General features: G+C 41.8%; 2 protein-coding genes across 2 annotated transcripts in view; both read left to right on the top strand.

The window, feature by feature from the left end:
• The window catches only part of LOC309365935 (uncharacterized protein), a 100,622-nt gene extending 96,277 nt beyond the window's left edge, over nucleotides 1-4,345 (top strand). Inside the window, exons 2-4 of the mRNA XM_081904565.1 lie at nucleotides 1,304-1,427; nucleotides 2,952-3,062; nucleotides 4,164-4,345. Coding sequence (XP_081760691.1) covers nucleotides 1,367-1,427; nucleotides 2,952-3,062; nucleotides 4,164-4,306 — 315 coding nt within the window. The 5' untranslated portion in view covers nucleotides 1,304-1,366 and the 3' untranslated portion in view covers nucleotides 4,307-4,345. The remainder of the gene's footprint in view (nucleotides 1-1,303; nucleotides 1,428-2,951; nucleotides 3,063-4,163) is intronic.
• Nucleotides 4,346-9,668: 5,323 nt separating this feature from the next.
• LOC309367700 (secreted protein of Ly-6 domain 1-like) lies at nucleotides 9,669-12,766 on the top strand. The gene is made up of 3 exons (XM_081907245.1): nucleotides 9,669-9,808; nucleotides 11,383-11,493; nucleotides 12,585-12,766. The coding sequence occupies exons 1-3, from the start codon at nucleotides 9,748-9,750 to the stop codon at nucleotides 12,725-12,727; spliced, it is 315 nt and encodes a 104-aa protein (XP_081763371.1). The 5' UTR covers nucleotides 9,669-9,747; the 3' UTR covers nucleotides 12,728-12,766.
• Nucleotides 12,767-14,594: the final 1,828 nt, after the last annotated feature.

The raw sequence follows: 14,594 nt of genomic DNA, 5'->3' as shown, positions 1-14,594 counted from the left end.
CATCTCATTTGGAAACCAAGGATCCAGAGTCTGGAGGAAGAATGGGGAGGCACACAATGCCAGATACTTGAAGTCCAGTGTGATGTTTCCACAGTCTGTGTTGATTTGGGGAACCATGTCATCTGCATGCTTCTACTTCTCAGAGGTCCAATATTGCTCTATTTGCAATCCTTGTATTGCTGATTTCATTTAATATTCCAATTTTCTGAGATTGTTAATTTGGGGTTTTCATCAGCGGTACGCCATGGTCATCACAATTATGAGTCTATCTCATATATTAGTTTCACCTTTTAAGTTGAATTACTGAAATAAATGAACTTTTCCACGATATTCTAATTTTCTGAGTTTCATCAGAGCAATGAGCCTCATTCTGCTCAGTGGGACATATTTTAAAATAGGCATGCAACATGAAGCTCTGGCCTTTTTACACCTGATCTGGGAGGGTGGTGCTTGAGGCTCCTGAGGTGTTGGGGAGAGAGTTGTTGCTCTTGTTGCTGCTGGGTTGTTGTTGTTTTTGTATCTCCTGCTGTGGTTTATTGTTAAGTTTGGTTTTGCATTTTTTGTTGATGGCTACTTTTGAGATGTTGTAAGCTGTTAAGGGACACGGGTGGCGCTGTGGGTAAAACCTCAGCGCCTAGGACTTGAAGATCGCATGGTCGGCGGTTCAAATCCCCGCGGTTGCGTGCGCTCCCATTGCTCAGTCCCAGTTCCTGCCAACCTAGCAGTTTGAAAGCACCCCCGGGTGCAAGCATATAAATAGGGACCGCTTACTAGCAGGAAGGTAAACGGCGTTTGCGTGTGCTGCTCTGGCTCGCCAGAAGTGGCTTCGTCACGCTGGCCACGTGACCCAGAAGTGTCTGCGGACAGCGCTGGCTCCCAGCCTCTAGAGTGAGATGAGCACACAACCCTAGAGTCTGTCAAGACTGGCCCGTATGGGCAGGGGTACCTTTACCTTTACCTAAGCTGCCTTGAGTATGGTTTGAACTGTAGAAAGGCAGAATGCAAATAAAAATATGTATGTATGTATGTATGTATGTATGTATGTATGTATGTATGATTACTCGTCTTGTCCTGCAGGGGCAAATGTGCCAGTGGAAACTTGCAGAGCCCATTGTAGCCCTGAGCTAAAAGACTCTATTCCTCTCACACATCATTATTGTCCTGTTCTGAGTGGCCAGTTCATAATGTCACGACCCACCAGTTTATCTTTATAAGTCCTTTCTGAGTACACTGTGATCTGTAGATCTGTAGGGTAGTGTTAACAGGAACAGAGGAAGAAGCTTTCTACTCTGGTGGAATCCAGTGCATTTGTTCCTCTATTACTTAGGGTTCTGCTGCAACATACACAGTGTCTTCTGCTTCCAAGATGTCCACCCCAGGCCAACTTTTTCTGGTACTCTGTGCTTTCCTGTGCCTTATACCTGGAGGTATGTTTTCTTCTTCTTCCGAGAGTTGGGGAAAGCATTATCAACCAAGCGAGATAGGTTCAAGGCAGGTAGACTGGTCCAAGGGAGAAGGAAAATGTAACTTAGGTAGATTCACATCGAAATATGAACCAAACCAAACTTCTCCCTCCTCCATAGAATCTCAGCTAAGCCAATAAAATGACCCTGGTTCTTTTATCTGCTGCCGCTTGATGAAAGGGTTGTTTTTAGCTGACAACTGAAGGAGAGGGAGTGCTAAAGACAACAGTAGTTGCAGTCGAGTGGATGGAGTGGTCCTGCTTCACATTTGCACCTTTCCTGCCAAATGCTACGGCCTGCTGAGATTTATTTATTTAGTTATTTATTTATGCCACTCTCCCTAATATTTAAATTGGAATGCCAGGGTAGAGGTATCTCGGTAGAGATATTTTGCAAATACAGAATGAACTCAAGCTGTGGTCTAATCATGGGCTCCATCATCTCAGAGCTGGGGACGGATGGGTCAATGTATTTCTATCCTGTGCCAACTCCTTTTAATCCCATTTGGGGCAAATTATGTAAGGAAAAATCAACCCAGCTTTTCAAGCAGCAATATTGAATATTCTGAAGAGGTGGTCTGTGGAATGCCTCTTTCCCTCTTTAGTATTTTACAGCTGCTTAGAGCAGCTCTGAGGCCATGTGGCAAAACAAAATTGTGATCTCAGGAATTGACAGTGCTGTCCCTTCCTGGGGAATGGTAATGTAGAAAGGGATGCCTGCCCCTGTGTGCCTATGGGGGCAGCAATTGTAAGATACCAATGAAAGAAAGAAAGAAAGAAAGAAAGAAAGAAAGAAAGAAAGAAAGAAAGAAAGAAGGAAGGAAGGAAAGGGGGCAGAAGGAAAGGAAGCTGAGCCCCGGCCCATTACCCCTTTTCCATTGTCTGAAAGTAAGTTTACAGATTCAAAAATCTGTAATCAGGCATTTTGAAAACAAGATAGTTTCCCATTTCTTTTTTTGAAGTACACTGCCTGTGAACATTCCGTCAATGTTGTTTTTGTAACCTAGGGGCTGCCAAAGTGTCACCCATGAGTGGATATGCATCCACAGGCACATCCCTGGTCCCTACGATATCCCCTCTCCGCCCCTTGAGCAGGCAAGACTTGAAAGAAGAGCCCTATTTGTCACCCGTAGACCAGATAGTGATGTGTGCTTGGTTGCAATGTGTTGCCCATGTCAATTTTTCTTGTTTATAAATATGTCCATAGTCCCCAAAGAGTTAACAATCCTCGTACTAACCTAAGGCAGGGTTTCCCAAACTTGGGGGTCTCCAGCTGTTGTGGGACTACAAGTTGCATCATCCCTAAATAGCAGGATCTGTGGTCAGGGATGATGGGAAATGTAGTCAAAAAACAAACAGAGGACCAAGTTTGGGAAACCCTGACCTAAGGGATTACTTTCTTGCCGAGAATATGAAGATTTCCAACCAAATGGCTACAAGGCTACCCTTGTTTATTCACATGAGACTTTGGTTTTGTCTTTTGGAGCAGATGCTCTCCAGTGTTCACTGTGCGTAGCCACGGAAGAAGGAGGAAAATGCGAAATGAAAACCTGTGAAATTGATGGTGAAGGACAGTGTATTGCAGTCATTGTCTATAAAGGTAAAAAAAACAAAACAACACTTGCTATAAGGTTGTACCTTCTTTGGGCTCCATGTTCCCTTTCCCCTTAAAGTGTCTTTTTTGGGGGGGGGGGGCTTAGCAATACAATAAAGGGAAATAGAATTCAATGTGGCACTAACTAAGTGAGGAATGTGGGGGGTGGAAAAATTAGATTCTAGTGACGCATTTCAACAACAGAAGAGGTGGGGTCCCTAGATCCAAAGAGCAGGGCTAGCACACAGAAAGACCCAGCAGGGTGTAAAATCATGTCACACTTTGTGCAGTAGGACAGCGTGGGGATAGGCTGTTAAAGCTGCTTTAATATCCCATTTAATCCACTAAAGCAGTGGACCCATTTCTATCCCTCTTAGCATTTAAAACACCACACCATGTTAAGGAAGTTTTCAAATGCTTTACTTACAGATGCAAAAGACTGATTTATTATTTGTTCCATGCAGTGGCAAGCAGAAGTCAGGTACAATGCTATTTGGTGGAAAACTTAGAAGTTTAGTTTCAAAAACGCAGTCTGAGCTTGTAGGGAGCAAGCTCAGACACATTGAATGGTGGAAGAGAGTGTGGAAAGGAAGAGAAGGCTTGACTTCTTCCCTCACTGGAGAAGACAGTGTGGGACCTCAATGATTCTAGAAAACACAGTTTTCTGGTATTAACCCCATCATACACTAACTAGCACTCCGGCACATTTATGTTTGACTGCAATGTCCCACAGTATGCATGTGGGTAGCAAGGTCTGATCACATAACAAGTATCCCCCCCACCTTTCCTTCCCATATGAACTGCTTAAACCTGTTCCGGGTTTCTGCTAGAGCAGATTAGGGAGCAGGGGAGGAGTGTGTGCCTATACCCAGAATAGCTTTGTTCCCCGAGAGTAATAAATATTGTGTTTCTTCTTTACTTCAGTCATCAGTATTACCAGACTATTTATTTCTAAGCTCTGCAGAACTCTCAGTATGGGGCACGGCTCAAAGGACAGCAGTTTAGATCTTTTAGGTGAAATTCAGTTAATCATTGTGGCGGCAATAGTGATGCAAACATTCACTCTTTTCTCTCCTCCTTTTTCCTGCTTTCTGTCCCTTTTCTCAGCTGAGGAAGTTTTTGAAAAAATACTTGGTTGTTCGAAGAAGGATGAGGTCCCCTGTGATGCAGCAACTGATGACCCAGAAAATGGCATGCATTATAAACTCAAATGCTGTGATGATAGTGATCTCTGCAATTCAAAGTTTTAAGACTCTACTCACTTGCAGACAGTAAAAGCTTATGCTCTTAGCTTGTCAACTTTTCTTTGAATGTTCTTTATGCAGTGAGGTCATAGTCTGAGACAGTGGCACCAGGTGAGTTCGAAACAGCCAGTACTATTTCTGCAGCAGTGTCCCAAACCTACCCAATCAGTGTGAAAAGGGAGCTTTTGGGCCACTGTAGTTTCTAAAGCTAAGCATCTGGAAACACTGCAATCACAAGGGGCTTTGGATTCAAGAGAATGGTGTGCAAGTTCTGTTAAGCACAATGTGTCAATTATTTGGTTAATTAAAAAGAATTCAATGGATTCCTAAATCCAAAGGTGGGACTAAATACTCTCCAGTAAGAGAGAGCCCAGGGAAGAGTTTTTTGAAGTCAAAAAACATGCAGCAGTAAAGCATGGGAATATAGGCATTTTGACCATTTTAAATATCCCATTCTAAGTCAGTTCCAGTGCTTTCCTTTAGCATTTGACAGAGCACATTGGTTAGTAAGTTAAAATGGTTCTTACTTACAAACTTCTAAAGTTTGATTCATGCATTTTCCCATAAAGCATCAAGCAAAACTGGAAGAAACCTTGGGTTAAAAATATGGTAAAGTTTATATAAGCACACGGTCTAAGCCAGGAGCCCGTGGTTCAGACCTCCATTACATATGGCATTCACATGGTGGGCTGAATAAACAAAGCACTTCTCTAAGCCTTCATCACCAGAGGGGAGGGGGCATGATCAAAGTCTAGGAAAAGAGTTCTGTGGTCTTTACCCCTTCATGCATTAACTAGTACTAAACACACTGGTTGTATGAGGCTGCAATTACCCCACAAAATGGAACTTCATGGAAAACACATCTGAAGTAATTCCAAAGCATTATATTAGAAAATATTAGATCTAGCTGAAAGACAACTTATGGAGATCAGCACTGATTGTGGCAATACAACCTACATCATCACCATCACCAAAACCATCATCCTCACCACCCCCTGCAAGGCAGGGAGCAGGTCTTGCAGGTCTTCCCTTAAAATCTTCTAACCATGGAGAGTCTACCAACCTAAGAAGGCTGTCTTGTAATGGAGACCCTTAAAAGAAAGCAATGAAAATGATCAAGCATTTCTACATTCCTTCTGCCCAGAGAGATCAAACAGGTTGTACCATTGATAGGCCTCCACTGAGCATCAGATCCAATTTAAAGCTACAATTTGTTGTGCCAAATGCCTTTTCTGTATCCATGAAATATAATACTCTGGTTTTATACAATTCCCTAGTATATTATAGTTAATAACTCCTAATTTAAGGCAGCCGGCTATAAAACCATTCTTATGGATAGCAATATTACCAAGCACAAGCATATCACACTTCCTGATCAATATGATATTCTAAAGGTTGAAAGGTGTCTGTATAATATGCCTGCTACATTTCACTCTGCTTTGCAATCAGGACTATATTGGTTTCTTTTCAAGAGTGATGGAGATTTCCATGGCAATTTGATAGTAAAATGAAGAGGTGAAAAGCAAGGAGCACAGAAGAATGAATGGAGCCATCTCTTCACCCTGAACAATAAACTTCCACGTACTATTTTTATAGACGCAGAGAAGGCCTTTGACAACATCTCCTGGAAATTTATGAAGGGAAATTTAAAAGAAATGGGAGTGGGACGGGGTTTTGAGAATGGGATTGATGCAATATATTCAGAACAAAAGGCTAAATTGATAGTTAATAATGTGGTTACAGAAGAGTTTAAAATCGAAAAAGGAAACGACAAGGCTGCCCTATTTCCCCTTTGCTATTTATTTCGGTTCTGGAGGTGCTCTTGAATATGATCAGAGGGGACCGGTTGGTGGAAGGAATTCAGGTCGGAGCGAAACAATATAAACTTAAAGCTTTTGCAGATGACCTAGTTCTGACCCTACAGGAGCCAGAATGTAGTACGAAAAGAGTATTACAATTGATTCAAGACTTTGGTCGGGTGGCGGGTTTTAAATTAAACAAACAGAAAACTAAGGTATTGGGAAAAAATTTGACAGATACAGAGTCGGAACGGTTTCAGAGAGAGACAAAATTAAATGTGGTTAAAAAAGTAAAGCACCTAGGGGTAAACATAACAGCAAAAAATCTGAGTCTATTTAAGGATAACTATGAAAAATGTTGGTCAGAAATTAAGAGAGACTTAGATAGTTGGACAAAATTGAAACTTTCTTTAATAGGTCGAATTGCTGCTATTAAGATGAATGTATTGCCAAAGATGCTGTTTTTGTTTCAAACACTACAGATTGTGGACAAGACGGAGTGCTTCCGGAAGTGGCAGAGAGATATTTCTAAGTTCGTCTGGCAGGGCAAAAAGCCCAGAATTAAGTTTAAGATATTAACTGATGCGAAAGAGAGAGGGGGCTTTGCCCTGCCAGACTTAAAGCTGTACTATGAGGCTGCAGCTTTCTGCTGGCTAAAAGATTGGCTACTTCTCGAAGACACTGACGTATTGGATCTGGAAGGCTTTAACAATGCTTTTGGTTGGCATGTATACTTATGGTATGATAAGGTTAAAATCAATAAGGCCTTTAAAAACCATATTGTCGGAAAGGCAGTGTTTAATGTCTGGACAAAATATAAAGATTTATTGGAAAACAAAACTCCAAGGTGGCTATCACCTCTGGAAGCTAAGGCCCGGAAAAGACCCAATATGGAGGCCAAATGGCCAAAATATTGGGAAATATTAGAAAAAGATGGAGACAACTGGAAATTGCAGAGTTTGGAGAAAATGAAGGACAAAGTGCGAGACTGGTTACATTATGCTCAGATTAAAGAAGTTTTTAAAAATGACAAAAAGTTAGGGTTCCAGGTGGAGAAATCGAAATTGGAATCAGAACTGTTAGAACCTAAGACTAAGGTACTTTCAAGAATGTATAACTTGCTGTTAAAATGGAACACACAAGATGAAATGGTTAAATCGGCTATGATAAAGTGGGCACAGGACATTGGGCATAATATCATGTTTGAGGACTGGGAAAGGTTGTGGACCACTGGGTTGAACTTCACTGCATGTAATGCTTTGAAGGAAAATGTAATGAAAATGATATATAGATGGTACATGACCCCAGTTAAACTTGCCAAAATATACCATTTGTCTGATAACAAATGCTGGAAATGTAAAGGGAATGAAGGAACATTCTTTCACCTCTGGTGGACGTGCCCTAGAGTGAAGGTCTTCTGGGAAATGATATATAATGAGTTGAAAAAGGTATTTAAGTATACTTTCCCCAAGAAACCAGAAGCCTTTCTCCTGGGTATTGTCGGCCAGAGGGTGATAAAGAAGGACAGAACTTTTTTCCTGTATGCAACAACAGCAGCAAGGATACTCATCGCCAAGTACTGGAAAACTCAAGATCTACCCACACTGGAAGAATGGCAGATGCAACTGATAGACTATATGGAATTGGCTGAGATGACCGGCAGAATCCGAGACCTGGGAGAGGAGAGGGTTGAAGAAGACTGGAAGAAATTTAGGATTTATCTACAAAAACACTGTAACTTCGTTGAATGTTAAGAAGGATGCTAGATCATAAATAACTGACCACCACTAAATTAGATGGAATTAGGACGATAAGTGAGATTAAGGAAAATATAAACCTTTTGGAGAATTATCAGACTACATTTAAATGAATTGAATTTGAGAATGCAAACAAGATGATAAATTGCTGGTAAAAGTCCACAATGATGTAAATGGGAGCGGGAGACGTGAGGGAGTCCAAAGAAGTTTTGAAAATATGTTATGATACATGTTATATTGTTTATTATTTTTGCATTTGTACTTAAAAAATCTTAATAAATATTTATAAAAAAATAAATAAACTTCCACGTACTTGGGAACAATATATCCAAGTACAGTGGAAAATGAAGTCAGCATCCCCATAAAGCTAATCTGCGCAAGGAAGCATGAAGTGCTACAAAATCTCCTGGTAGATGGCTGTGTTGACCCTGGACTTAATGAAGCACAGTGGACCATAACCAGCTGATGACATGGCTCCTCAAATCTCTTTTCTGATGAAAGCAGCTTTTGCATCTCATTTGGAAACCAAGGATCCAGAGTCTGGAGGAAGAATGGGGAGGCATACAATGCCAGATACTTGAAGTCCAGTGTGATGTTTCCACAGTCTGTGTTGATTTGGGGAGCCATGTCATCTGCATGCTTCTACTTCTCAGAGGTCCAATATTGCTCTATTTGCAATCCTTGTATTGCTGATTTCATTTAATATTCCAATTTTCTGAGATTGTTAATTTGGGGATTTCATCAGCTGTACGCCATGGTCATCACAATTACAACAAATAAAGGCTTGACATATCTCGCTTTGCATGTCATGAGTCTATCTCATATATTAGTTTCACCTTTTAAGTTGAATTACTGAAATAAATGAACTTTTCCACGATATTCTAATTATCTGAGTTTCATCAGAGCAATGAGCCTCATTCTGCTCAGTGGGACATATTTAAAAATAGGCATGCAACATGAAGCTCTGGCCTTTTTACACCTGATCTGGGAGGGTGGTGCTTGAGGCTCCTGAGGTGTTGGGGAGAGAGTTGTTGCTCTTGTTGCTGCTGGGTTGTTGTTGTTGTTGTTTTTGTATCTTCTGCTGTGGTTTATTGTTAAGTTTGGTTTTGCATTTTCTGTTGATGGCTACTTTTGAGATGTTGTAAGCTGTTAAGGGACACGGGTGGCGCTGTGGGTAAAACCTCAGCACCTAGGACTTGCCGATCGCATGATCGGCGGTTCGAATCCCCGCGGCGGGGTGCGCTCCCGTTGCTCGGTCCCAGCGCCTGCCAACCTAGCAGTTTGAAAGCACCCCCAGGTGCAAGTAGATAAATAGGGACCGCTTACTAGCGGGAAGGTAAACGGCGTTCCGTGTGCTGCGCTGGCTCGCCAGAAGCGGCTTCGTCACGCTGGCCACGTGACCCGGAAGTGTCTGCGGACAGCGCTGGCTCCCGGCCTCTAGAGTGAGATGAGCGCACAACCCTAGAGTCTGTCAAGACTGGCCCGTATGGGCAGGGGTACCTTTACCTTTACCTAAGCTGCCTTGAGTATGGTTTGAACTGTAGAAAGGCAGAATGCAAATAAAAATATGTATGTATGTATGTATGTATGATTACACGTCTTGAACTGCAGGGGCAAATGTGCCAGTGGAGACTTGCAGAGCCCATTGTAGCCCTGAGCTAAAAGACTCTATTCCTCCCACACATCATTAGTGTCCTGTTATGAGTGGCCAGTTCATAATGTCACGGCCCACCAGTTTATCTTTATAAGTCCTTTCTGAGTACACTGTGATCTGTAGGGTGGTGTTAACAGGAACAGAGAAGAAGCTTTCTACTCTGGTGGAATCCAGTGCATTTGTTCCTCTATTACTTAGGGTTCTGCTGCAACATACACAGTGTCCTCTGCTTCCAAGATGTCCACCCCAGGCCAACTTTTCCTGGTAATCTGTGCTTTCCTGTGCCTTATACCTGGAGGTATGTTTTCTTCTTCTTCCGAGAGTTGGGGAAAGTATTATATTATCAACCAAGGGAGATAGGTTCATGGCAGGTAGACTGGTCCAAGGGAGAAGGAAAATGTAACTTAGGTAGATTCACATCGAAATATGAACCAAACCAAACTTCTCCCTCCTCCATAGAATCTCAGCTAAGCCAATAAAATGACCCTGATTCTGTTATCTGCTGCCACTTGATGGAAGGATTGTTTTTAGCTGACAACTGAAGGAGAGGGAGTGCTAAAGACAACAGTAGTTGCAGTCGAGTGGATGGAGTGGTCCTGCTTCACATTTGCACCTTTCCTGCCAACTGCTACAGCCTGCTGAGATTCAGTCATTCATTTATTTATTTTTGCATGCCACTCTTCCTAATATTTAAATTGGAATGCCAGGGTAGAGGTATCTCGGTAGAGATACTTTGCAAATACAGAATGAACTCAAGCTGTGGTCAAATCATGGGCTCCATCATCTCAGAGCTGGGGATGGATGGGACAATGTATTTCCATCCTGTGCCAACTCCTTTTAATCCCATTTGGGGCAAATTATGTAAGGAAATTCAACCCAGCTTTTCAAGCAGCAATATTGAATATTCTGAAGAGGTGGTCTGAAGAGGGCCTCTTTCCCTCTTTTATATTTTACAGCTGCTTAGAGCAGCTCTGAGGCCATGTGGTAAAACAAAATTGTGATCTCAGGAATTGACAGTGCTGTCCCTTCCTGGGGAATGGTAATGTAGAAAGGGATGCCTGCCCCTGTGTGCCTATGGGGGCAGCAATTGTAAGATACCAATACAAGAAAGAAAGAAAGAAAGAAAGAAAGAAAGAAAGAAAGAAAGAAAGAAAGAAAGGAAGGAAGGAAGGAAGGAAGGAAGGAAGGAAGGAAGGAAGGAAGGAAGGAAGGAAGGAAGGAAGGCAGAAGGAAAGGAAGCTGAGCCTGGGCCCATTACCCCTTTTCCATTGTCTGAAAGTAAGTTTACAGATTCTAAAATCTGTAATCAGGCATTCTGAAAACAAGGTAGTTTCCCATTTCTTTTTTTGAAGTACACTGTCTGTGAACATTCCGTCAATGTTGTTTTTGTAACCTAGGGGCTGCCAAAGTGTCACCCATGAGTGGATATGCATCCACAGGCACATCCCTGGTCCCTACGATATCCCCTCTCCGCCCCTTGAGCAGGCAAGACTTGAAAGAAGAGCCCTATTTGTCACCCGTAGACCAGATAGTGATGTGTGCTTGGTTGCAATGTGTTGCTCATGTCAATTTTTCTTGTTTATAAATATGTCCATAGTCCCCAAAGAGTTAACAATCCTCGTACTAACCTAAGGCAGGGTTTCCCAAACTTGGGGGTCTCCAGCTGTTGTTGGACTACAAGTTGCATCATCCCTAAATAGCAGGATCTGTGGTCAGGGATGATGGGAAATGTAGTCAAAAAACAAACAGAGGACCAAGTTTGGGAAACCCTGACCTAAGGGATTACTTTCTTGCCGAGAATATGAAGATTTCCAACCAAATAGGCTACCCTCGTTTATTCACATGAGACTTTGGTTTTGTCTTTTGGAGCAGATGCTCTCCAGTGTTCACTGTGCGTAGCCACGGAAGAAGGAGGAAAATGCGAAATGAGTACCTGTGAAACTGATGGTGAAGGACAGTGTATTGCATTAATTGTCTATAAAGGTAAAAAAACCACACCTGCTATAAGTTTGGACCTTCTTTGGGATCCATGTTCCCTTTCCCCTTAAGTGTCTTTTTTTTGGGGGGGGGGCTTAGCAATACAATAAAGGGAAATAGAATTCAATGTGGCACTAACTAAGTGAGGAATGTGGGGGGTGGAAAAATTAGATTCTAGTGAAGCATTTCAACAACAGAAGACGTGGGGTCCCTAGATCCAAAGAGCAGGGCTAGCACACAGAAAGACCCAGCAGGGTTTAAAATCATGTCACACTTTGTGCAGTAGGACAGCGTGGGGATAGGCTGTTAAAGCTGCTTTAATATCCCATTTAATCCACTAAGGAAGTAAAGCAGTGGACCCATTTCTATCCCTCTTAGCATTTAAAACACCACACCTTTTTAAGGAAGTTTTCAAATGCTTTACTTACAGATGCAAAAGACTGATTTATTATTTGTTCCATGCAGTGGCAAGCAGAAGTCAGGTACAATGCTATTTGGTGGAAAACATAGAAGTTTCAAAAACGCAGTCTGAGCTTGTAGGGAGCAAGTTCAGACACATTGAATGGTGGAAGAGAGTGTGGAAAGGAAGAGAAGGCTTGACTTCTTCCCTCACTGGAGAAGACAGTGTGGGACCTCAATGATTCTAGAAAACACAGTTTTCTGGTATTAACCCCTTCATACACTAACTAGCACTCCGGCACAATTATGTTTGACTGCAATGTCCCACAGTATGCATGTGGGTAGCAAGGTCTGATCACATAACAAGTATCCCCCCCACCTTTCCTTCCCATATGAACTGCTTAAACCTGTTCTGGGTTTCTGCTACAGCAGATTAGGGAGCAGGGGAGGAGTGTATACCCAGAATAGCTTTGTTCCCCGAGAGTAATAAATATTGTGTTTCTTCTTTACTTCAGTCATCAGTATTACCAGACTATTTATTTCTAAGCTCTGCAGAACTCTCAGTATGGGGCACGGCTCAAAGGACAGCAGTTTAGATCTTTTAGGTGAAATTCAGTTAATCATTGTGGCGGCAATAGTGATGCAAACATTCACTCTTTTTTCTCCTCCTTTTTCCTGCTTTCTGTCTCTTTTCTCAGCTGAGGAAGTTTTTGAAAAAATACTTGGTTGTTCGAAGAAGGATGATGTCACCTGTGATGAAACAAGTGATAACCCAGAAAATGGCATGCATTATAAACTCAAATGCTGTGATGATAGTGATCTCTGCAATTCAAAGTTTTAAGACTCTGCTCACTTGCAGAAAATAAAAGCTTATGCTCTTAGCTTGTCAACTTTTCTTTGAATGTTCTTTATGCAGTGAGGTCATAGTCTGAGACAGTGGCACCAGGTGAGTTCGAAACAGCCAGTACTATTTCTGCAGCAGTGTCCCAAACCTACCCAATCAGCGTGAAAAGGGAGCTTTTGGGCCACTGTAGTTTCTAAAGCTAAGCATCTGGAAACACTGCAATCACAAGGGGCTTTGGATTCAAGAGAATGGTGTGCAAGTTCTGTTAAGCACAATGTGTCAATTATTTGGTTAATTAAAAAGAATTCAATGGATTCCTAAATCCAAAGGTGGGACTAAATAATCTCCAGTAAGAGAGAGCCCAGGGAAGAGTTTTTTGAAGTCAAAAAACATGCAGCAGTAAAGCATGGGAATATAGGCATTTTGACCATTTTAAATATCCCATTCTAAGTCAGTTCCAGTGCTTTCCTTTAGCATTTGACAGAGCACATTGGTTAGTAAGTTAAAATGGTTCTTACTTACAAACTTCTAAAGTTTGATTCATGCATTTTCCCATAAAGCAGCAAGCAAAACTGGAAGAAACCTTGGGTTAAAAATATGGTAAAGTTTATATAAGCACACGGTCTAAGCCAGGAGCCCGTGGTTCAGACCTCCATTACATATGGCATTCACATGGTGGGCTGAATAAACAAAGCACTTCTCTAAGCCTTCATCACCAGAGGGGAGGGGGCATGATCAAAGTCTAGGAAAAGAGTTCTGTGGTCTTTACCCCTTCATGCATTAACTAGTACTAAACACACTGGTTGTATGAGGCTGCAATTACCCCACAAAATGGAACTTCATGGAAAACACATCTGAAGTAATTCCAAAGCATTATATTAGAAAAAATTAGATCTAGCTGAAAGACAACATATGGAGATCAGCATTGATTATGGCAATACAACCTACATCATCACCATCACCAAAACCATCATCATCACCACCCCCTGCAAGGCAGGGAGCAGGTCTTCCAGGTCTTCCCTTAAAATCTTCTAACCATGGAGAGTCTACCAACCTAAGAAGGCTGTTTGTAATGGAGACCCTTAAAAGAAAGCAATGAAAATGATCAAGCATTTCTACATTCCTTCTGCCCAGAGAGATCAAACAGGTTGTACCATTGATAGGCCTCCACTGAGCATCAGATCCAATTTAAAGCTACAATTTGTTGTGCCAAATGCCTTTTCTGTATCCATGAAATATAATACTCTGGTTTTATACAATTCCCTAGTATATTATAGTTAATAACTCCTAATTTAAGGCAGCCGGCTATAAAACCATTCTTATGGATAGCAATATAACCAAGCACAAGCATATCACGCTTCCTGATCAATATGATATTCTAAAGGTTGAAAGGAGTCTGTATAATATGCCTGCTACATTTCACTCTGCTTTGCAATCAGGACTATATTGGTTTCTTTTCAAGAGTGATGGAGATTTCCATGGCAATTTGATAGTGAAATGAAGGGGTGAAAAGCAAGGAGCACAGAAGAATGAATGGAGCCATCTCTTCACCCTGAACAATAAACTTCCACGTACTTGGGAACAATATATCCAAGTACAGTGGAATCTTGGTTCTTGAACGGCTTAGTTGATGAACAATTGGCTCCTGAATGCCAAAAACCCAGAAGTGTTCTGGATTTCAAATGTTTTCGGAAGCCAAATGTCCAACTTGGTTGTTGGCTATTGTTTCTGGGGCACCTGCACCAATCAGAAGCCGCACCTTGGTTTTCTAATGTTTTGGGAGTCGAATAGACTTCTGGAATAGATTAAGTTTGAAAATCAAGGTTCCACTGTACATTTTATGGGGAAAGTGCTGCAAATGGGG

Source organism: Podarcis melisellensis, assembly GCF_964234715.1.
Source record: "Podarcis melisellensis genome assembly, chromosome: 3".
Taxonomy (NCBI): domain Eukaryota; kingdom Metazoa; phylum Chordata; class Lepidosauria; order Squamata; family Lacertidae; genus Podarcis; species Podarcis melisellensis.
Note: the sequence above shows the minus strand (reverse complement) of the source record. Positions and strands in the feature narration are given on the sequence as shown.

Bases quoted from the DNA above. Each gene is read 5' to 3' on its own strand.
- LOC309367700 (XM_081907245.1), top strand. From the start codon at position 9,748: ATGTCCACCCCAGGCCAACTTTTCCTGGTAATCTGTGCTTTCCTGTGC. The intron at 9,809-11,382 runs GTATGTTTTCTT...CTTTTGGAGCAG, and splicing joins CCTGTGCCTTATACCTGGAG to ATGCTCTCCAGTGTTCACTG. The intron at 11,494-12,584 runs GTAAAAAAACCA...CTCTTTTCTCAG, and splicing joins TGCATTAATTGTCTATAAAG to CTGAGGAAGTTTTTGAAAAA.